Source organism: Ciconia boyciana, chromosome 3, assembly GCF_034638445.1.
Source record: "Ciconia boyciana chromosome 3, ASM3463844v1, whole genome shotgun sequence".
Classification (NCBI taxonomy): Eukaryota; Metazoa; Chordata; class Aves; order Ciconiiformes; family Ciconiidae; genus Ciconia; species Ciconia boyciana.
The window spans coordinates 90,288,237-90,312,881 of record NC_132936.1 but is presented as its reverse complement, the minus strand read 5'-3'; the positions used below and the strand labels follow the sequence as shown (position 1 = coordinate 90,312,881).

The window sequence follows — 24,645 nt, the reverse complement described above, 5'->3', positions numbered from 1 at the left end:
TTTAATTGGATTTTCCCGTTAACATCTTTTGAGTTATTTGTGTGCATGGATATGTGCATACAGTATTATGAAACTATTGGGAAAGGAACCACGCCAAACAAGTGGATAAATTCCACTCCAAACAATTCTCTAGAACAACTACAAGTTATAGCACACACAAGCTTGTGTGTCCACTTCAGCACTGAACAAACAATGTTTGTCTCGATACTGATCTCAGAGGGGCTCCATGCACTCATCATTGCCCACATTCAGGGGAGGTGCCAGAAGAGTAGAACTCTATGTTGGTGTCAGACAGAAAGTAAGGGGTGGGAGAGACAGTAAGACAAAATTTTCCTTGAGGAAAGAAGCCGTTAACAGATGGGCAGAATCCTGAAGCACATAAAATGTAAAGCTAAAACCAGAAATACTCAAGCGTCCATGAATGGTTGTTAACAGACTTTGATAGTAGCCGTTTTAATAAGCCTCTGAAGGATTTCATCCAAAAAAATCATTATTCATCCATTATAAACATAGTGAAAAAGGCAGATGGGTTTACCTGTAACCACGGGTGACTAAGGGATTTGTCAACACTGAAACGTTTTCTCATCTTCACTTGAAGCAAATTGTTTATTAAATCAATGGCTGACAAAGAACAGAACAAAAATTTTGTTGTTTAAATACTAATCACCTCTATCATCATTCACATGCTGCAGTGAAAGTGGATTTTTTTTATATGTGTATGTATCCTACTCAACTCTTTTAAACTTAATCAAGCTCTTGAATTTTATATTTAGCATTGCTTATGTTAAATGAGGCTACAAAATAGGTATAGGGTAAGCTTCCCCCCTTAGATGGAAACACCAAAAGCTTTACTATATTACTCGTTAATCTTTTTGCCTACTGATTTTAGCGATTTTCAGAAGTGCCTAAATAATTTGAGCATAATCCTTTGTTCCAAAATGTAGGTACTTTCACTATTGTATACTTTTGTATATATCCTTCCACATCTACCTGTGTGCTAATCGTATATACATAACTAATAACAAAGCTGGCATTGGAGAGCTCTAGAGACCAGCCTCGTAAACTTCTAGATCGTTCAGACCTGACATTTAGATCCAGGTTCTGTTTCACTTGCTAATGTACAAAACTAAATTCCAGATTCAACTTTGAACCATTTCTGTAATTATATTTTAGATAAAGTATGTTTTGAGATCAGAATTCAGCAGTTTAACTTTTCACTGGTAATTTTGGGAAGTTTCAGATTATTCATCCCACTCCTCATGCATGCAATTAATTTTTCTTGCTAAATCTACTGGCTCCTCCTGTCCTGAAAATGATCTACAGCATTATATTTGACAATTTATCTTTCACAAATACATGCCAGCTCTTATTTATCAATTTTGGCATAGTCTACTAAACTCAAACTATGAATAATACTCACACTCCTATCTGAATGAACCTTGAGGTTTAAGCATTTGAATGTGTTATCTACATATAAAGACATTCTAATAAAGAAAATTAATTTCTTTACCTTCACTAGAAATTTCCTTCCAAGGATTCGGTGGGTACATAAATGCTGCATTTTGAATCTGATCATTTATATCCTCATCTTCATTAAATGGGAAGGTACCACTAAGGCTCACATAGACAATAACTCCTACTGACCACATGTCTAGAGAGCGGTTGTAACCTTTACTCCTGAGCACTTCAGGGGCAAGATAAGCAGGTGTCCCCACCACAGAGCGCCTGAAAGATTTTTCACCAATGATACGTGCAAAGCCAAAATCACACAGCTTCACCTGCAAAAGGAATATATTTTAAACTGAGAAATCTCTGCTTGATCTCCAAAGCATGCTACTGCCCAAGACCAGAGTGGTACTTGATACTGGTTTTGCCATCATTTAAACATTGTATGCACTGAAACAGAGACAAAACATTACCTAAGCCAGTCAGTTAAGGTTTTAGGTTGCTGGTTTTGCAGACTGTGGATCAACCATGCTTCAGACTGAGCCCTGAAATGGCCTTGCACAGACTCAGGTCTGAGGCAGTCTGTGTAGTATGTGGCCACAAGTGTGCAAATAAGGACAAAAAAACTTGATTCCAAACTCAGGTCATTTTCAGAGGCAAATCCATACCCTCACAAGGCACAGAACCAAAATTTAAAAAGCACATGAATCCCAGCCAGACCACATTCTTAATCATATTCCTGAAGTTGGAGGCTTCAGCTACACAGAAATCAAAAGATAAGTTTTAGCTAGACTCAGACCCAGCCAGCTCTGGCTAGAACAGTCCAATAATCATCCAGGTAAAAAGCATCAACACCTGGTGCCTGCTCAACTCTTCATAGTTCTGGGATGGTTCCTTAACTTGAATACAGCAGACACTTGTACAGAAAAAAGGATCCAAATCAAGTCCAACACTAACCCCAAGTTAATAAGCCCTCCTTAGGGTATAAGAAAGAGCAGTGCACTAAAGGCATACAAGTGACTCTCCACCCCACTCCACATTACTGTCACAGGACTGGAAGCAATTCCCTGATGCTGCCTAGCAGATTTTAATTTCTGTATATCCTCCACAAAATCCATACTATCAAAGGTATCTAAGGTAATAACTGACTGGGCTAAGTGTTGACAGTATATCAATACTAGTATCACTGAACAGCATTTCTCTTACAGAAATTAGCTATTTAGTTTATATTACAATGTAATATCACACATACTGATGACGAAGATCCCTGAGCAAGACCAGTGACAAATGAGCCAGTCCCTTTTCACAACAGCTTATAAGCAAGACAGACAAGAGCAAGGAGGAGAAGGAGATGTACAACAGGGAAGACATTTTTTCCCCAGGGTCAAACAGCACCGGAACAGGAATGAGGACTGGTCTTGAAGCTTCTAGTCTTGTGCCTTTTCCACTGGACTATTCTCACTGATCCAGAATACCAATTTCCATGCACCCTTCACAAGCATAAAAATAGATGCAGTCTACACAGCCTTTTCCTAAGTGCTGGCAGTAGTTGTACTTCTCGGGCTCCTCAGAATAAAGAATGCTTGTGCACAGCATTGTTGTGAGACATGATCCACGTCTGAGGGGAAAGAAACTGAAACAGACCACTGAGCATAAAGCTAGGCGAAGAGTTGGAAGGAAAAAAAAAAAAAGACAATTATAATACATGTAGTTCAAGTAATTCTAGACTAAGTCAGTTGAACAATCCCACAAGAGGTCATGTTTTAAGCTGCAATGCCTATATTTCTTTAAAAAAAGAACAATGAAAAGTGATGAAAAGTATTTTTTAATTTTCACTCACTTGAGGGAATGGCTCTGCTGATGCTAGTAGTACATTTTCCGGTTTTAAATCACAGTGCACAATATTCTTGAAGTGTAAATTCCTCAAAGCAACAAGTATCTACAAAAAGGAAAGAACATTTTCAGAACTATTCAAGTGGATCAAAAGTGTCAAAAGTCACACACACTAAGCAACACAGTGATTTGTATCAACACAGCCTTCAAGAATTAACCCGTATATACTGAGCAAGTACTATTTTTTTCCAGCCTATCAAGACCTGGAACTGATGGTTTTGATTTTCTTTTTTTTTTTCCCCCCTCCTCCCTCTCTATCTTTTTGAATGCTTACTGTTTTCACATGCATCTTTGGATGTCCATAATGTTATGTCTTGGGAAAGAAAGGCAAAAAAATTAACATCATTAACGTTCAAAATTATTTCCATGTTTATTCAATTTTCATTAGATGTGCAGCCCTCTGTGCTGTCTCTTTTAAATAACAATACAGAAAATGCCTTCTCCAAACTCCATTCTCACATAATTACAAAAGACAAACCTAGCCTTTCCTCTCAAAGAAGAGAGACTGAATGCCAACCTGAGTGACCATGAACTTAGTTATTCGTTCTGGAAGTCGACTTTTCTCGCTAGAAAGAATCATCTCTAGCATATCCCCATGCAGCTTTTCCATCACAACAAAGACCCGTTCTGGGGTTTCAAACATACATTCCAGGTTCACAATCCCAGGGTGGTGCAAATTCTAAAATAAAGTAGTATAGGTACATCACTAAAATAAAACAGTATGAAATATCGTGAATTACACAAAAATGTTGTACCTCAAATCAAAAAGCAGTTAAGTGGAGAGTTAGAGATGAAAAAACAGAATGTCTGAGGCAAGAAACTAGCTTGAAACATAAACGACAACCCATGAAACATGCCAATTATCACTACTAAGACTAATTTGTTTTAACACAAATTATCTGTAATGATTCATTTTACAGTTGATACACTCAGTAGCTTGAGTACAGAACATGCAAGAATAACACTCAGATTGAGGAGCCAGTAGTGGAAGACAGCCCAAAATAATACAGAGAGTTTCCTTCTACCTGCAGGAGACAACATGGAGCCAAAGTACCTGTCTTCAGTGGATCCCTTATAGGGGGTAGATACCACTCCCAAGTTATCAATTCTACCAAATACTCAGGAATTACCGCCCTTCTAGGATTCCCTCTTACAAAAACACTCAGGAATCACATACACAGATTTAGAAATCAATTCAGAGCACTTACACACATTACAAAATCTTATTAATGCCTTAAGACAAACTCCAATGGGTTCCAAAAATACTTTTGTACCTGGAGAATGGCTACTTCATTACGAAGCTGACTTTCCTGTTTAGTTGGAAACCTCATCTTGTCAATGACTTTGATAGCCACATCTCTTCCAGTCTTTCTATGTTTTCCTAAACAGAAAGCAATGTCAGCCAGCAAGAGGCAGAAGCAATTCATAGCTATAAAACATTACAGCAGAAATTCCTTTTTGGGGAAACAAGTATATTTTGTACAAATGTACAATATTACTATATTTATATTTAAAATTGCAACTGGTATATGAGTAACAAGAAGTGATCAGCCTCAGCAGGAGGGTTGTAGATAAATTTAAACTGGTTACTACTCTGCTGTCAGGTATGCACATTGACGTTAGATGTATTAGGTGAACAGGATGTTTCAGATAGGATGTTTCAAGGGCTAAGTGAGTAGCTGTAAATGCTTACCCAGCTTCTCCACAACTGCTAAACTGACTTCTATCACAATCACATAAGAGAGGTTAATGGGATCACACACTGCAAGACCTTGATAATCTAAGACATTAAATACTAAACTAATATAGAACAATAAGTCTGCACCAAAAGGAAAAAAGTCATTATCTGCTCAGTGAAGAATTTGAAAGCCATTTCAGGAAAAGGGACGACACACACAGCTACAGTGCAAGCGGCACAGAGGACTCTACCAGGACTGCAATGGGGAGCCCAGCTATGCCTCACTAACCACCCAGCAAGGCCTCACCTGCTGCTCTGCAGTCAGTACTGGTGGCCAGGGCTTAGGCAGGACATAGGAATCGCTCCCAAGGCTGCTGTGCCAAGCAGCTAATGCCTTAAACATCATCATGAAGGTGGGGGGTCAAAACCAGGCTTATCTCCACCAATGAAGTAAGGCAGTTAGTGGAGACATCACTCAAGGTCCAAAAGGGTTTTCAAGGTTACCAAATAGAACAAACAATTGGAGAGCAAAAAATAAATTTTAAGATTAAATTAGTCCTAAGGAAAGCATACACTATATAATGGACTGTCACAGACAACAGCATAAAGCCAGAAGTCTTTGAAGAGAGATCTGTGGAGTTTTGTCATTTTGTCTGTAACAAATCAGCAATTTTTAGGCAAAATATTAAATCACAGCACCCAGCTATAATTTAAATAAAACCCTAGATTCAGGGACAGTCTGGCTCCACTAGATATCAAATTATATTGAAATGTAGCAGAAATACCATAAATTACAAACTAGATGCAAAACCCAGAAGACAAATGTTAAGTTGCAAGAGAATATAAAGCAAAACCACCAAACTAACAAAACACTTTGCTACAGAAGCTAGACTAGAGCTAAAAATTGAACATGAAGAAAGATTAAGAGAAAAGCAGCTTGAAAATTCCTTTTCCCAAGTAAAACACAACCAACCAGGTTTCAGGGCAAGTTTTACATCAGTAAGAAACTGTCAAGAATTTTTTTTCTCTCTCCATTTTTCAGACCCTTCAAAACTAAGGAAAATAGGAAAAGCAGAGGGAAACTGTTCTCACTGAAAGAAACAAGAGTTGGCTATCAATATCCCATAACTTCTTGATTTAGAATTTATAAATGTTTGTCCAGAATAGAGGACAAAAAAAAACAACCCACCAACAAAAAAAAAAAACAAACCCCACAACAATGTAAGCAACTTAATTTTACCTTTATTTGTTTAAATAAAAGGTTTTGTTACCATTATTTCAGCAAGCCTACACAGGTGGGGAGAAGCCAGTATTAGAAGTTACCAGACCTAGTCTCCCCAAACACCAGCAACAATTAAGCAGTGTGCAGAGCCAGCAAAAGAATATTCTTTTGTATTATCTTTTCTTGCTCTTTCAGCTTGTGATTTTATCTTAAGAAACTGAGTATGCATACTCTATAAATGTTAAGGGATCTTTAAGTGAAAATATTTAATAAAAGCCTTTTATAAGCATTTATTATGCTTATAAGCATTTATAAGCATTAAATCATGAAAAACACCAAGCTAAGATTTATGTAAAAGGCAATTTAGGAGAGTATATATAGAAGTAAAATCAAAACATTAAACGACTGTCTGCATTTGTGAATGTTCTATTCATAAGAGAGGGAGCATACTTTGATTCACGCTATGTTTTAAGAAATAGAGGGAAAGAAACAGACACATCTCAAGAGTGATGTAAAACCAGACCATCAAACTGCATTTCCATCAAGCAGTTCAGAAGTAAGAAGGACAAGTATTTAACTACACAATTGGCACACAGAAAATCATAGCCACAATACTTCCTGACTAGAAAGACAACATGACAGAAGCAGAAAGGTTACCACTTTTAAATGATTAGTTATCACTTTTTCTTTCTTTCCAGACTTATGGTCTGTGGTTTTCTCAACACTTGAGATACAACACATGGGATTTAAAAAAAAAAAAAAAAAGAAACAGAGTTCATATGATGCATTTCTAGTATTTCTTCTTTTTGTGATTACATACTGGAAACAAGTTATATATTGCAACAGAAGTTTTTAGAAAGTAAAAGTGAGAAAACTACATTTGAAACCTAAAATTGAGACCTTTTGACAAAATTCCTCGCTATACTTTATCCTGATGACAGAAATTTGTAACAAAACTGTTTGCATAAAATATGTCAATAATATGTTTGCATAAAAACTGTCAAAGCATAAACTATGTATTTTTCTAATTGCTTTTGGCCACATCTCTCAGATATCATTAAAAGCAGGTATAGCTGACAGCCTCCTTAAATACATGACTTCTAATACTGTATAATACAGACAACAGTGTTAGAATTGGCAATTAAAAAAAACATTAACCAAGGCCAAATTCAGACTAGAGATTGCTTTGTATTTAACTGTGGTCAAAATGCAATACATATTCTAAACTGATTTTGATACCAATGCAAAACTCTAAATGCAAAAAATGAATTGTAAGAAATACTGTACATAAAACTGCAGAGAGACACAGTAAAGTAATCCAAACAAAACTTTTAACAAGATAAACTTCACCTGCATGTTCTAGATAGAGCTAGGCAAATATGAAAAGGCTAATTATATCAAGCAGACAGACATTCTACCTTAATAAATGCATAATGGAATCTAATGTAGTTTACCTCCATATACAATACCAAACTGACCAGAACCCAGCACTTCATCAGCAAATATTTGGTACACAGAGCTGATATCCTAATGCATGAAAAAAAGAAATCACAAATATCAGGAGTCATCAAAATGTTCTGAGCACATTAGTACTGGCTAAGCTGTATTTACATTTGATGTTAATCAAACTCCATAAAGGGTGCCATTATTACCCTGAATGGAGTGGAAAAACACGAACAAACCTTTCCTCAAAAGGATCCACTTAGCTGCACTGTAAGCAGGGACATACATACGTACAAACTAACAGCTTTGCCAGGTAAATAGATTACTTCCTGTATATAACATAGACTTCTTTAGCTACAATACCCTGGTGTTGCTTTCTCATCCAGACACTGTTACTACCAATTACTTTGTAATAACCAGGTAAACAAACACCATGATTATACAATGCATGACTCACCACATTCTCCTGGACCTGGCAATTTGAAACAGAGATGCTTAGAGATAACTCTTCTGCAATAAAGAAGATATAACTGAGTAAGTAAATAGGAAGGACAGGCTTTTTCTAGTAAAAAGGGGAAAAAAACATAAACAAATAACCTTTACTGACTTCTAACCCAGTCACAGTGCAACAATTTTTACTGATGTTCTGGAGAAACATCATACCCTGGAACTCAAATTTCACAGACTGATTAGATAAACAACCCTGGGAGTTCTGCTGGGATTATTTGTCTATTTTTGTCATATCGCTGATTACAAAAATAGTAGAACAGTATAAATATGTACACAATAGAGAGCTGGAGAAGCAAAAGCAATAGTAATATGGCAATTGTATCAGAGTTCATTAAACTACTAAGAATTTCTGGTAGTAATATAGAAAAACACAGGGAAGAGGACCAGGTAGATCCCTTACAGTCAAATGAATGTAGTTACTGATTTTCTGTGGCATCAAGATATACAGAATTAATGCATAAGAAAAGGAAACAAATCAAGCAAAGCAAGTAAAGGAAGACCTGAGAATTAAAAGCAGCAATAAACCCCATAATATGAACAAACTTTGTTTCATGGACAAACTACAGAAGCGTATCAATCTTTGGAATATAAGAGCACATCTAGGAAATGTAATTTGCAAGTAAAAGCACCAGATAAACATACAGAATTTTTCAGCCTTCAGCAGATGTTGACACAAAGTTTTCATTACAGGAATAACATTATGATGCACAGACAAGAAGAGATACATCAAGGAAGGCAGGAAACACCTTTTTCCTTTAACTTCCAAGACAGAGGTGAAGCGTCTCAGAAAAACGGACACCTACCATTTGTTACGTTAACTTCCAAAAATAAAAAAAAAAAAGAAAAAGTAGAACAAATTCACCTACAAGGTGAAAAGAAGATATACTATAGATTTACTAGTACTTTGAAAAGAGCCTTTATCACCCTAAGAAGAGTGTTGAGATTTCAGAGAACAAAGAAAGTGTCTGTATCTGATTTTTACCACCTTCTCAAAGAAGGACTTTACAGACTTAAGATAGCAACAAATACTAGCGCTCAAAAACACTCCGAAACTGCATCTGAAACATGAACTGGAATTACAGCCTTGCATATGTCTACTGATTATTGACTACAGTGTAGTCTATATTGGAATAACAGTACAGAACACAAGGAAAAACAAGAAAGAAGGCAGACAAAAAAGTTACTAAGGTCCACAATGCAGCAATGTAGAAACAAGGTAACTAGAAAGTGAAGATACGGATTTTGAAACTGTTTAAAGAGAACTCACTGAACCCTTCTCCACAGATGGCTACAGAATACAAAATATCTGGTAAGTAGAGATTGAATTATTCCTTCCAAATAAACCCATTTTTCTAGTGTCTGAAACGTATAAGAATAAGGGCAGAAAAATTGCCACTTCTGAAGCAGTCAGTAATGCCAGGATTCCATATGTAATCTATACCAGGTAACAGCTTACTAATCTTCTCTTTCTCAGTTCAGCTCAGAAACATCCCACAAAGAACATCCCATCCCAACCACTCGGTACAAGGTCAGTAAGGACTCTTTCCCATGGGTCAGTCTGGAAGAGCATCCTCATTTCTAGCTACTTTCTGGCTAGAATGTGGTATAAACCGACTAGCTAGTGTCTTGTGGACATTTTGACACTACAAATTCCCTGCTGCTATAAGTATTTCAAGCACAAGTCTCCCTCCTCTTTTGGTCTTGTCATTTAAAAGAGTATATTTGAGGCTTTTGAGGTTTTGTTTTTTTAACTAGAAGTCTAATTTTCTTAAAGGCTCTTGGGATACATTTCATGGCTAACAGTGTGTAGGAAGGAGACGGATGAATGGACATTTTCTGGGCTTTTTAGAGTCTAAAAACCAACCTGAGTTGTCTAAGAATATGGGAACACCACTCCACAACTCATGGTAGTTTCTTATTCTCCTACAATCCTAAACATGCTAATACACTTCCTTCTCTGCATCTACCCCTGCAGCTCTATTCCCTACCACTGTCAAGTTTTAATATAAAAAATGTTATTATTTATATCTGAAAAAATACCGATTTTCGAAAAAACACCTGTCTTTACAAGTGTCTCAGTAACAGTAAGCCTTAGGTTCTAAAAAACAAAGAGAGCTTTGGTATATATATATTTGGAGCTAATAATTTCATATCAAAAGTGGCATTTTATGTATGTATAAGGCCAGTTATGAGGTACCATCTTACAGGTATGTTTCTTCACTGTAATTAAATACAGATACCAGTACCGGCATTTCATAGTTTACCATTTCAGACCATGGTTGCATTTTCAGAAAGTGCCTTTACCTCAGACTAGTACTTAATGTCCTTAACTGTTGTTGATTCAGAGTAGGCAGATGTCAGAGAAACTAATCTCAGAATCTCCTGCAAAAGAAAATTTCACTAAAAGAAGATTAAGGAGTAGCTGGAAGACGAAAGGAAACTAAAGAATGAAAGCATAAATCTCAGTACAGAATGTGAATGAATGTTGTTGCAAGGAACACGGAGATGTCTGAAGAGAAAGAACACAATATATAGTTTAGTGGAGCCTTGACAATGAATATGATCCTATGCCAGAGAAAGGCAGGCAAGACAGGTGCATAAAAAGAAGAATAGGGTATTTTTTATTACTACCCACAGCTCAGCAAAAGTTCTTTCCATCACTGGCAGTATTTACATTGCATCACTAACTCCTTTTCTTCTCCTTAGCTATTGATATCTCACAGATCTTAAAAAAAATAAAATAATTTTTATATATATATATATGGGATAACATCAAAAAGCATCCAAATCTAGTTCTTTCAGAGTATATGTATATAATGTGAATATATATTTTTTTTATTTTTTTAAAGTATAGAAATATCTAAACTCTGGTCCCTTTTTACATCTAGGAACTATGCATGAGTTCTTAATGCTCCTAACAATAAAGCTCTGCAATATGCATTCATATTGTAAATCTGATTCTTAACTACTTCTTCCTGCTACAACAGATTAAAGGATTTGCCCACCCTCCACAAACCTGAGTGTCACTTTTTAGAGACCTGTGGAAAATTATGGACCCAAATCAGCAGACAAGAGAAAGACAATACTTTACTCTAACTAAGCACTTTTCTGAAAGGAATCTCTACCATTAACAGCTTCAGAATATGAATAATAGTGCCTTGTCTGCCTGCTTACTGTGATCTTTTCCTTGTCCTGCAGCAGTGCAAACGCTAGCTTGAGGAGTGACTGGCATCAAAGCCTGACGAATGGCTTTCTCCCAGCCCTGAGCTACGTCAAGTCCAACTCCGGTGGCAGCAAGAACAGGACTGTGATGACTGCTGCCATTGTTTTCGCCAACAAAGTATACCATCGTGTCAGTGATGATCTCAAAACAGTATGGGTTGCTGCCCTGCACCACGTTTGAAAAATCTCGAGGCTGAGTCACCTGGAGAATTTCTGAAAGTGGAATCTCCTGAAGAAAAATATTAAAGATTAAAAAATGAAAATGCACATAATATTTTAATATACTGATATTCAAAACTTAAAGTGTTTGCAAAGAAATCAAAGCAAATATATCAAATACCAAAACACCAAGCTTCATAACTAATGTCAAACTGTGCATGACCATTGCCCACCCACAGTTTTCTGAACTCCTTTATACAAGCCTAGATAGACTTCCAGCCCCACCACAGTTCTCTCTATACAACTACTATTCTCTACTCAGACAAACTGCATTTATATTCAGCATGGGACACGCCCCCACCGCACACAAATGATGCACAACTATACAATGACCATTTTCCCCCTGTAGTTTATACAGCTTAGCTACAGAAGAATGTGACAGGGGAAAAAAGTGAAACAAGACAACATTAAGAAGAGGATGCGGTTATACAAGCTAGTCAATAAGCACTGCTTCACATATCAGAATCGTTTTGGGTAAAGGTTCTCTTTCATATAGATATTAACAATTTCTACTGACTCCTCTACTTTCTCAGTTTAAGATCATGATACAAGCAGTACTAGAGAACAGATCTGAAGGAAGAAATGGTTGCAAGTTCACACTAGCTGGAGGAGGACATTCCACACACATGGGAAGGTGTACAGGTGCACGTCACTTGCAAGAGTAGTGAACAAGCAGGTGAACACTGGGCTAGCATTAGGGGGATAAGAGACAGTAGCTGATTAAGATGAAGAGCACATAAATGTAAAGGCAACAACTGTGAATGATTCTAACAGCAAAGACAAATAACCTGAGATTTAAGCAGTTAAAAAAAGGGCGTCAAAGGGGCAAGTCAAAGGACTAAAAGCAGTGACATAACGGAGCAACAAGCAAGGAACATATTTTACCAGCTGTATTTTGAATGCACAGGGCAATACAAGTATCAGGGAGGTCTGAGAAGAAGAGACTGCATTGGTCAAGATAAGGATGAAAAGGATCTGGGCAAGTTTAGCTGGGTGTACAGAGAAAAGGCTTGATCTTAGAGATGTTATAAAGGAAGAAGCTGCAAGATTTGGACCCCCACCTAAAGGTGTAAGACAAGAAAGGGAAAAATCCTGTTCATACATTCGAACACATTTTCTGAATATTCCACCATTGAACACATTACTATATTAACAATATCCTAAACTTACTGCTAAGTTTCATTTATATAATGCCAGGCTGCACAGTAAATTTTCCACTAAATCCTGCTTGCAACTTTCAGTTGTACAGTTGGGAATAACTTAATTTTGGGAACTTCGAAATAAAATACATAAGCATGCAAACTTTCAGTCACTACTTTTAGAAAGCAAAAATCCTAGCCTTCATTAGACTGGCGGCCAAACAAATTCTCTGGTATTTGTGAAGAAAGCTTAATATGCTAGGCAATTAAGGAGAACAGTACACATAAAATGTAAGGAGAGACATACTCAAGAGGATTAGAACAGGAGCTGCAAGCAACTTCTCAGAGTTAGTCTTGGTCCTTCTCACTTACAAGCTTTGGCCAACAATTAACCTGTCACAGTTCTGATTAAAAAAAGATGGGAAAATGGAGATCATACTTATACTGCTCACAAGCAGATTTCAGATCTATAAAGCACTGAGTAAACCAAGTGCAACATAATTATTACTCACTATTAATTACCTTGTAATATTTTGTTCCAGATTCATTTTGAAATAGCGTGAGGCATTTGCTGTCCAGTCTCCAATAATGTCTTTTTCTCTACAAAATGCACAGTACAATAATGTAAGGAATAAATCACTGGTATGGCTTTTGTTATCTGATTATTTAAATAAGAAATGTTTTAAATGACTAAGATAATCAACTAACATTAACCTACAGTTGTATCTTAGACCAGATACATGAAAATATACACTTTGGGAATAAAGATTTTTTTAAACTCAAGAAGAGGCTCATAAAATTACTCCCACAAACTAGAAAAAAATATCACTTACCTTACAGTAATAGCACTGACAACAGCAGTTATCTTGTACAGGAAAAGCACTTAACTACACAGGTTTCTCTCCAGGTGCATGTGCTCACAAAACCTGAATTATTTTAATTTAGTAACATTTGTGGGAGTCATGCTTTCTCCCTCTGTGCCCTCACACCAACATTGCAAGGGTTGAAGAACTAAGCAAGCCTAACAAGTCCTTAATTCTTTTGCCAACACAGAATTCTAGAAGGTCAAAAGCGCACAGTGGCAAGACAGACAGATTATGAGATTCAAGTGGACAAAATACCTTGGGGGGAAAAAAGAAAATAAAAATCAAGACAGACTAAATAGCCATTTTCTGGAAGTCTCCACCAATAAGAAATATTGTCTCCACCAAAAAGTAATACGAATAAGCTGTTGCACATAACTGTCTTGTAATTTTAAGCAGAGGAACATCCCTCAAAACAAAGAAGCCTTTAGAAAGCTAATATGGCTGTATGAACCTAACTTAATTTGCTTGCACCATGCTCATATAGTTAGAAACCCATTTTCATTTTTCTGTGACAAAAATCCAAGGCCCTTAACTCTGGCCTAGGATTACACTAGTTTGAAACATAATACAGCAGAGCTTAAATCACTTCAGTCATGGGGAAGCTAAGACTACTGTAGGAGTTAGACAAAGAAAGCTAGGACATGAATGGATTTAACTAAATGGAATTCCAAGCCAGCACTGAATGGAAACTGTGTGAAAGCATAAGGCTGAACCTGTCCTTTGGATATATATGCCCTTTATTAAATCATTAATCAGGGAAGACATCAGAGGGGTGGAATTATGGAACAGGTTGGTAACTCTCTCAGGCATTCAAAATCTGCCCATACCATATTCTGAGAAAGCATGGGCTCAGAGTGAGGAAAAGAATACAGATGATTATACAGAAACTTCTCATTATAAAGGGTGAAATATCTTGTTATCCAGGGTCAGCAAGAAGTATACAGATATTGCTGTTAAAATGAACCTCTTTGGAACTGACAGAAAGCCCAAGTTGTTTCAGGAACAGGAAGTAGTCTGACATTGCTAAGAGCAGAGCAGTCAAGGGAAACAGCCGATGGCCTCCTCCCATTAGGAAGATCTATGAGATCTTGCTTGGCTGAAGGTATCTTGCTTTGGGGCAGAATACTCCACTTCATTTGAATGGCCTTTTTCAGTAGATGTCATCTAGGTAGCAGCCAGACTGACAGATGAAAAAAATCCAGCTAAGCTAAGGTCTACAATCTGATCACTGTTCTATGAGCAGGTCCAAAAAAGTCCACAGAAAAATGTACTGGCTGTACTGATAGATTAAATTTGAGCCAAATACCAGGTCTGCCCTGAACACTGCTAGAAATACTTATCTTTGTCTACTACCTGGCCTTAGTTTTTCCATAGCCAGCTGATGATAACTGTGTCTGTAAAGTAGCCTTGGCTGGAATCTCATCTGAAATATGCTAGATACTTATTTTGGTTTGTGATAAATCCATCTAGATATTAGAAAACTGTACTTTAAAATAAATGTTTTGTAAGGCAGCTTCTGACAGACCACTTACAGTGGTCTGTTTAGTTGACAATCACAAAGAGTAAAAATACTACAGTAACCTGAGCTGACTAGTATCACCCCTCAGATTGATTTCAACAAAACAAATAATTTTGCTTCTCTAAATTCCTGAAGTTCCCTTCAATCAGACTCCTGTGTAGAGACAAAGAATGCAAAAGTATTTACGCTGCCTTTCATGAACAGTCTCAATATGACACACTGTGCTTCACGAAATCTGGTAACTTCTTGACTTCATCTTTTTCAGTCATCTACCAAAAGACAAGAGGATTGACTTCCTCCCATTAGACAACTCTAAGGAACCCAGTTATTATTCCTTATCTTCCTCCTCAATTCACAAAATCAACAAGCTTGCCTAAGAAGGTTCAGTTAAGAGATCATTATCGGTAGCACTGGAAACAACCAACGTAGTCTTTTTGGAGGATGCTTGCATACCCAAGGACATACAGTCAAGCCACAACTCTACTCCACTGACATCAAGAGGAATAGTGAGTTTGGGGGGATGGTGTTCAATAATGCTTACTTTTAGATAGAGTGAATTGCTAGAGGAATGAAGGGCTCCCATATCTACACATAAATATTTACAAACACCTAGATTATTAGAATAATAGTGTCAACCATTTCAGTACTCATCATTTTATAATGATTTCCACCTTTTCATGTAGTTGAATAAAAACACTGATACAAATATTTAGTTCAACTGCTAAACAGAAAGAAGACATAAGCATATTATTCCAAATTATTATCTCAGGAAAGCTGAAATCTTAAACATACAATTCATTTGAGACAATTTAGAGATGCTTCTCCTTAAAAGGGAGAAGGCAAAGTACTGTTGAATCACCACATGAAGAATTTTGAATAAACTACAGTTTCTCCTTTGCACCAGATTTCTTTATCATTTGAAAGAACTTAACCATGAAGTCCATTACACTGTAAATCAGAATATCTAAATAAGAGAAATAAGATACACTGGTTTAGAGAAATAATTTAACTTAATGTAGGAAGAATCTAAAGTCACTGACCAGATTGTCTCTACTAGTATAGTGGACCATCCATCCTTCCTTCACCATTGTACTGCTCTTCCTCTTTGTGTGCTTGATTGACTGTACAACTCTCATGAGAGGAATATTATTGCTTGTTGAAGGACTAAAAAAAGATAGAACAGTTAATATTTAACAAGTTAAAATACAACAGTACTGTAATTATACTGGTACTACACATTTAGCCCATAATTTTCAGGAACAGGCACCTTTTCTTCCCATACAAATTACTTGATCGATAGATGAAATTGATAAGGTATATGAGCTCTCCCTACTTCTCCTAGTGCAAGTATTGCAGTACTTAAATTACTCTGTCGAACACAGAAGAAACACACTGGAATGAGGACACCTACAGAAATCATCCTCTCTCAAAACAATTAGCTGAGACTGCTGGTCTTAATCCAGCATAAAAATATAATTAACATCAGCATTGCTATTATTTTCTCTTGCCTGTGTAAGTTGACTATGCTACTTCTTCATATTGTTATTACACTAATAAAGGTCCCTATCTAAGCATACTTTCAATTTATGAAAATATCAACAGGGGTGTGTTAATTCAAATCACAGCTGCACTAGGAAATTTTATCAATGCTCACGGATATTAACTGTCCTACAGACAAAGATTTGACAATCTCTAACATTCTGACAGAGTCATTAGTTAAACATACAGGTTTTAATAGTGCTGAAGATGAAGTGAACCACTAAGTTACCTGCTTAACACCAGAGCTCACACATGTGGCACTAACAGAAATGTTTGCAAACACATGAAATCATGTGGCAGATTAAAAAAACAAAAATGTAAGGATGCTTTAACACAGCACACAGTTACACTGTAGAACTGGCTGCCACAGGATGCTCTTCATGCCAAAAAATCTTTAATTGCTTCAAATGCAATTAGAAATAAATGAAAAATCCTACCTAGTGGTGGAACACAAAAAAGATGCTATTTCCAACTCAGGAAGTCCTTGAGCTATAAATCACTGAAAGGTGAGAAGGTATCACTATATGCTCTTCCTCACATATTTGCTATTAAGCACTGAGCTAAAATGACCTTTGGTTTGACCTAATACAACTGCTCTTACATCATTAAGAATGACTCAAGAAAATCACGATGACGCTATTCAGAATGATACAGAAAGTAAAAAGACCAAACTTGATTAAAGGAACTAGGTAACAGTTATCGGATAGAAGACTTGAGAAAAACCACATTCAAGTTATATAAATCAAACCTCTGCCCAAAATGCATACAAACTGCGATGTGAACATTAAAATATTGCAAGTAATTCCTTTCAAATCAACACATGTATAACAGTAACTAAATTAGGCTAATGTCACAAAGATCTTAGTCATGTCTTAGCCATGTTAAGTTAAGCCATAAATTTTACTATGCTTTGATAATCTGGCTTTATTTCTTTGATAACAGTCATAGCTCAGCACTTTTTCCAATTAGAAGAGACTATATTATTTTATTTATGTTTCAGACTTGCTTGGGACAGAACAACTTTACAAAGCAGTTTCAAGTTAAAAAAAATCACAGGTGAAAAAACAACACTTGAAGCAGTAAAACTGGGCTAATCAGAACTGTTTTACTCAAAAGTTTTACTTCAAAATATTGAGGAAAGTACATCCAGAGCAAAGAAATCCACCTTATGACTTACCTGATGGTTTTGACAGCTTCCTCATCTTTGTCTGCATCAAGGTCAGATGGATCCATAAAGAAGATTTTGTCCTCTGGAGGAGAGGGCTCTTCAGCATCATCTAGACCCCGACTACCGTCACTGTTCATTTCACTGCTATCAACTTCCATTGGCATGTCCAAGTCCTGGCCTGGGCTAGCAGGTTCTGGAAACAACACAAGATTCAGATATTATTTCAAATACACAATTAAAAAAAAAAAAAAGAACAACAAACAACCACCACACAAAAAAACCAAAAAAACTCCACAAAATTCTTCTTCGGTTCACATTTATGCAAGTAAACATAAAAGTACAATCAGAATATACAAAATCCTCACGTTTTTGCCAAATGATGCAGAGTGTGCTAATGAACATTACCAATTTGTTTTTGCTAAATGCCAAGGGAAGACAGACCCAACCAAAACAAGAATCATATTGAAAGAAATGGAGTGAAAAGCCTAAGGTCTAAACCTAAATCTCATTAAGTAATCCTGTTCCACAAGTATTAAGTACAAAGTAACCTTTTGATGGCTAGAGATGGCCCAGAGAATTACTCCTGTGCAAATGAAATTCTCCGTAAACAGAAACCCAATTCTGTTCTCGCTGCCCCTGTAGCCCATAATAGCAAAAGTAAGAGAGAAAAAAAGGGGGCTGTGGTATTGCAGGAAAAGAGAAAAGCAGAACAGATCTTATTTGCATCTGACTCTCTGCTAGCAGAAGTTTAAAAAGTTTAAAGTTTCCAAAAGCTGTACAACTTTCATTGTGGAAGACTAAGAATTAAGACATACAAATACCTTCATCTGTAGTCTTTTTTTTTTTTGGGTCTGAGGAGAGTTCAATTTAAGGGTAGGAGAAAGAACAAAAAAAATAAACAACTCCTTATGTCCACAGAAGAATTGTCTGAAACTGTAGTTCCCAAACTATGTGCTCTAGCACCTTAGCATCACAAGGGTGGTGAGCAGGCTGCAGCAACATGTTGCACACACTATTGTTCACAGCCACCAATCTCAAGACCCAGGCAAGAGCCTTGGAGCTGGAGAAGGCAAGCATGAATGGATGGGATACATTCTGCAATGGCAATGGACCCACTGGCTAACAGGGCTGCTGCCTAGGCCTCTGAATCAGGTTGTACAATTTGGTGGGATCTGCTGCATGTCATCAATTTTATTCCCCTCAAAAACATGCATGCCAAGGATCAAGGTTTTGGGCAACACAATCACAGAATGGTTGAAGTTGGAGGGGACCTACGGAGGTCATCTGGTCCAACAACCCCCGTAAGCCCATTTCTCCAGCCTGCTGAAGTCCCTCTGGATGGCAGCACAACGCTCTGACATATCAGTCAGTCCTCCCAGTCATCGGCAAACTTGCTGAGGGTACACTCTGCCCCATCATCCAAAATCATTAATTAAGATGTTGAACAGGACTGGACCCAGTACTGGCCCCTGGGGTATACCACTAGTTACCAGCCTCCAACTAGACTTCATGCCACTGATCACCACCCTCCAGGTCCATCCATTCAACCAGCTTTCAATCCACCTCACTGTCTGTTCCTCCATCCCATATTTCATCAGCCTAACGCTGGTCTAAAACTTGTAAGAATAAGACTAAACTTTCTGCTACATACCGTTCCTCACCTTTCCCTTTCAACTCTGTAAGGTCTATTCAGAAAATAGTCCTCCTTAACTGAGGTTTCGAAACATTAGAGTGGGGTTTTTTTGTTTGGTTTGGCTTGGTTTTTTCCTTTCTCTGTTACCTCACAAACTGCTGGGCTAGCTCTGGCCACTAAAAATCATGGATATGAGAAAGTCACAAAAAAATGGTACTTGACTTCAGTTATTAGCATTTAAAAATACATATTTCATGGTGAACAATGAGCAGACTGATCGCAACAGATGTTTAATTTTTGTACATTGAGAAGGCTTCTTGATTTTTTTATTTTCCTTGAGCAAATCTCAAGCAAAGTATACTGTACTTGCCAAGACTAAGTAAAATTAAAGTCACCAGAGCATAAGTTTTAGAGTGGATCTTTTTAATTGTCAGTGATCTCAGGTGAAAAAACTGGGAAGATATAACAAAAAGACGTAAAATATTCAAAGCTGAGGGAACCAAAAGCTAATGCATCTTGTTAAGCCTCCAACGATCTGTCAGTATTTGAAAGCATGTTTCTCATCTTACCTCCATTGAAAATCACCTCTCCAAGACAGTCTCTAGGTACTTTAGATGCACAGCGTTTGTGACAGTTGAATCTGCAATCTAAAACAGAAGATAAATAAGCCCATGATACCAGAATCCTACTCCGACTCAGACACTAACCTTCTATCATTCACTACTTCCATCACAAGCTTCAGTTGAGATTCATACGGTTGCATGTAACTGAAGACAGCACCAATGAGGTCACCTCCAGAAGAAAATTAACAATCTTGTCCTGATGTCACACGTTGATTTTCCCCATCACTATTTATTGTCAGCACTTCCCCTTCCAGTACAAAACAGTTTTCTGCTTATCTAGCTTTCTCTGTAGTTATTTTTTCCATTATGATGTAATTTTTCCCATCCTCTCATCTGTTCCACACCCTTTTTTCCATTGCTATACGATTCAAATGTCTCATCTCTATCATTTTTCCCCACCTGCTGCCTAAGGCTTGCAGCCATCAGAGAGTCTAGGATCACACACTTATATCATAGAGCAAATATGCTCTGCAGTAAATCCCAAAGTCCAGTTCCCCTATCATTCAGATTACAGATTTGACTGAACACTGAAGCTCCATTTCTGCCTCCTGACACAGGGCAGAGAGAATAACATTATGTCCAGATCTGGCCTGACATGGAGATAGAATCTAACCTGGATATGTGCCATTTCCGCATCTGCGGTATCAGATGCAGCCTACTGAACAAAGTCCAGCATACAATATTAGTGGTATTAACAGGAATTACCTTTATTAGCACCACTGCTGTAATTTTCAACTCTGTATCAACATCATGAATTTCAAAACTCCCCACTGCCCCCACAACTGTTTTCAAACTTATAATTTTGCCCCTTTCCGCTATCCAAAGAAAGCTCATTGTGCTTTCCTTTTAAGCCCAGACAAGGGAAAAATCATTATCTCCCTGTTTTTAGTAGCAGAGAAGCCAAACCCTGGAGCAAAATACAATCCTGTTCAGCTTCTGAGTGCCTACAAGGAAGCATCCTAGGAGACCAATTAACTGTCCCCTTTCTATAGCAATGTTTTCAGTCCATATTAAGGAATATGGTTACTTCACTAGTTTGAAGGGGGCTGGAAGAAACAGAGACATTTCAAATCCTACCAGAGAACTAGAAAGCCTAAGAGCGAGTCAATCCTAATAAATTAAACTACGTCCAGAAACATTCTTGGGTACTGCAATGCAACTCTCTAGTCTAGTAAACAGTTCAAAACATCCCCTAGCACGCTTTTGGCCCACAGCATTAGCACAATCCCAAACAGTTCCCAGGTCTAGTTCATAAATCAGAGCATCCCATGAAATTGTTCCCAAGGGGCAGTCTGCATACAGTCACCCAGGCTGGGATGCTAAGAAAACCTGTTCATGAGCACAGGTCATTTTGTCCCAGTTGACTTCAGTGTCTAGGAATTTATTACCACAAATATAGCCTTAGCATCCCAAAGATCATCCTCAGAGTCCAAGTAGAAGCCTGGATGAATTCAAGAAATCCAGGGCTCTTACGAGTACTCAGGAACATGGGACTGCTGAAAGACCCCAAGCTTTGGGAATGTGTACAAGGAAGTCGGTAGGAAATCTTAAGAATATGTAGGAGAAAGCAGTATGAAAATATTTTGATTGATATCTATTCCTGATATATTAAAAATACATATAGGATCACACTGCATAAATGGAGGCCTATTAATATACTTATTTCTGTCCTGTGTGTATACACAACATTTCTCTAGGCTTGTTTTCCATACATAAACGCTATGTTTATCCAATGTCATTCACTTTCCTGAAACTGATGTGGTAGCCCCATTTGTTCAGCTGGATATACAGTCACAACAAGTGTATATGGTCAGTAGCATCTATGTTAAAACTGTAAAGCAGCTTTTTCAGGCTTCATTATTTATGTATTATATGTATCCAAGAGACACATTGACTAAAAAAAAAAATAAAAAATAAAAATCAAAACCAGTTCAGGGTTGTCCTGGTTTCAGCTGGGATAATTTTCTTTCTAGTAGCTGGTATAGTGCTGTGTTTTGGATTTTAGTATGAGAATAATGTTGATAGCACACTGATGTTTTAGCTGTTGCTAAGTAATGTTTACACTAGTCAAGGATTTTTCAGCTTCCCATGCTCTGCCAGGCACACAAGAAGCTGAGAGGGGGCACAGCCAGGACAGCTGACCCAAACTGACCAAAGGGCTATTCCATACCATATGACATCATGCTCAGTATATAAACTATGGGCAGCTGGGCAGGGAGCAGCAATCACTGCTCAGGACTGGCTGGGCATCGGTCAGCAGGTGGTGAGCAGTTGCATCACTTGGGGTTTTTTGTTGTTTTTCCCTGGATTTTGTTCCTCTCTCTCTCTCTCTCTCTCTCTGTTTTCCTTTTCATTACAATTTATTATTATTTTATTTCAATTATTAAACTGTTCTTATCTCACCCCACAAGTTTTCTTACTTGTGCTTTTCAGATTCTCTCCCCCATCCCACCGGGGGGGAGGCAGGGGTGAGTGAGTGGCTGTGTGGTGCTTAGCTGCCAACTGAAGCTAAACCACAACAAGGATGCAGACTTCAAACAGGCTACAAAGACTGCAAATTAATAAAAACAGAAACGAAAGATAAAACTACTTCCTTACATGAGACAGCAGTATTTTTATTCAAAAGAAATAACAGCTATAAGCTCACAATTTTTGCTCTCTTCTACTAAAGGAAATTGAAAATGTATTAAGCAACCTCTTTCAAAATGTTGACCTTTGGTACTCACGTTTGACAAACTCACATGAGCGCAATGGAAAGTCCTTTCCATATTAATGTTTAGGATTCATCACTACAGTTTTCTTTACTGCAACAAAGCTGACAGATCTGCACTATCAAGCAATAAAGAGCCGGAAGAAGATCACAATGTCATAGTTACACCCTGGGAACTGCATAAAAGAGTCTGAGAACTGAAGTCATGCATCTTCACGTATGCTAAATAAAAACTGTGCAGCTGATGAAGCCTAAGCTACTTCAGAAAAGGCACATATCTGTGTAAAATTTTTCCAAAAGATAATAACCAGTATTCTGTACTACAATAATATAATGAAAACTTACAAATTCTTTAGTGATGAGTCTAGAAGACAGACATTGAACTAAAGGAAGTACTTCCCATTCTTATTAATTTAGAATTATCCTTCTAGAAGTAAGGTGTTTCCAATCTACATGTGATTACATCTTATTTTTCAGAAAAATGTACAATGCACAGTCTACTAAAATGAAAATGAGGGGTGCTGTAATCCTCTCAAAAATATGCAATTTTTCAAAAATTATACTGCCCCATTTCACAGTATACAACCTTCTGGCAATCAAAACTTAAGTTGAAATCAGTTTTAAATACAAGACCTTTACTGAAATTTATCGCTGCAGCAGAAAATTAAGCATTCACCTTTACACTGCATTCCTTGGCGAAAAAGGCCCTTGAGCAGCCGTTTGCAATACTGGCATATGGTGGGACGAGTGTAAGAGTGAACAGCAAAGGTGTGCGGAACCTTCACTCTGCAAAGCACCATCTTTTCCATCCAGATGGGACGGCCACTCCAGGAGGGAATCCTCTTACTAGGTTCTGGGCAGCAGCGCTGGAATAAAGAAGGTATATACAATTTGCACCAAAACAGTTCGACTTTAGCTGGGGGGGGGGGAGCGGGGGGAAGTCAGTGGAGCTGGGAGGAAGATGTTGGCTCAGAAAGTGACCAGCTAAGAAAGCAATCTTGCCAAGAAGTTTTAAGAGGACATTCTGATATCGTAAAACAAACCCAAGAAAACACCAGATGGAAAATCCTTGCAGAGAGCAGGAAAGTATGTATGAATCTCTATTTCCACAGAAGCTAAAATGCTAAAAATTCACTTTTATGACTTTTTTTTTTAAGCAACCTGGCAAGGTTCACAGACAGCACATACAGACCCCCATGTAGGGGATAAAATGGAAAACACTGGAGGTAGGCAAACCAAAATTCAATCACTACCTCAAGCTATCAGTTTTAAAAAGCAAAGTGTGGCATGCCTTAGTAAGCTTACTAAGTTAGGCAAAAATATTTAGAAAATTAAAAAAATAATTTTGGAAATTAAACCCCCCAAGAAATCTTTTAAATTAAGTTAAAAAAAAACTTCGGCAATTAAAACAAAAAAGGCATTGAGTATCATACTGAACATTCAGCAGGATAAATTTCCAGTTACCCACATCTACAGAAAAATGTAAAGGAACATGGCCCTGTACATCTGACCTAAAGCATTTTAAAGACTGCTGAAAGATGAACTGCAAATATGATAATATATTACTGATCATCTAAGCTAAGTATTTGAAATCGGATAGCAAAGAACAGGTGTCAAAGAGGTACTAAACACACATGTAGAAATCAAAGTTGAATTCCATGAGAGGAGAAACACGTATAATTCTATGTTCACTGAATAAATCTTACCAACAGTTATAAACATCAGAATAAATATTTTTCATTACTCAAGACTAGGCTTCGTAGCCTCTAGCTAAAATAATTATGTTCTTGAACTAGAAAATCTACATAATTTATA

The 24,645-nt window shown here is 37.3% G+C and overlaps 1 protein-coding gene across 6 annotated transcripts in view; it reads right to left on the bottom strand.

Annotated features, from left to right (window-relative positions):
* The window catches only part of PRKD3 (protein kinase D3), a 48,073-nt gene that overhangs the window by 3,277 nt on the left and 20,151 nt on the right, over nucleotides 1–24,645 (bottom strand). For all 6 annotated transcript variants that reach the window (XM_072856554.1, XM_072856550.1, XM_072856555.1 and 3 more), the window contains 13 exons: nucleotides 23,507–23,696; nucleotides 20,067–20,144; nucleotides 17,874–18,057; nucleotides 16,198–16,321; nucleotides 13,295–13,372; nucleotides 11,367–11,643; nucleotides 8,140–8,192; nucleotides 7,694–7,766; nucleotides 4,614–4,720; nucleotides 3,857–4,018; nucleotides 3,287–3,385; nucleotides 1,511–1,778; nucleotides 536–621 (listed from right to left, as the gene is read on the bottom strand). In XM_072856554.1, the coding sequence (XP_072712655.1) occupies nucleotides 536–621; nucleotides 1,511–1,778; nucleotides 3,287–3,385; nucleotides 3,857–4,018; nucleotides 4,614–4,720; nucleotides 7,694–7,766; nucleotides 8,140–8,192; nucleotides 11,367–11,643; nucleotides 13,295–13,372; nucleotides 16,198–16,321; nucleotides 17,874–18,057; nucleotides 20,067–20,144; nucleotides 23,507–23,696 (1,779 nt within the window). The remainder of the gene's footprint in view (nucleotides 1–535; nucleotides 622–1,510; nucleotides 1,779–3,286; nucleotides 3,386–3,856; nucleotides 4,019–4,613; nucleotides 4,721–7,693; nucleotides 7,767–8,139; nucleotides 8,193–11,366; nucleotides 11,644–13,294; nucleotides 13,373–16,197; nucleotides 16,322–17,873; nucleotides 18,058–20,066; nucleotides 20,145–23,506; nucleotides 23,697–24,645) is intronic.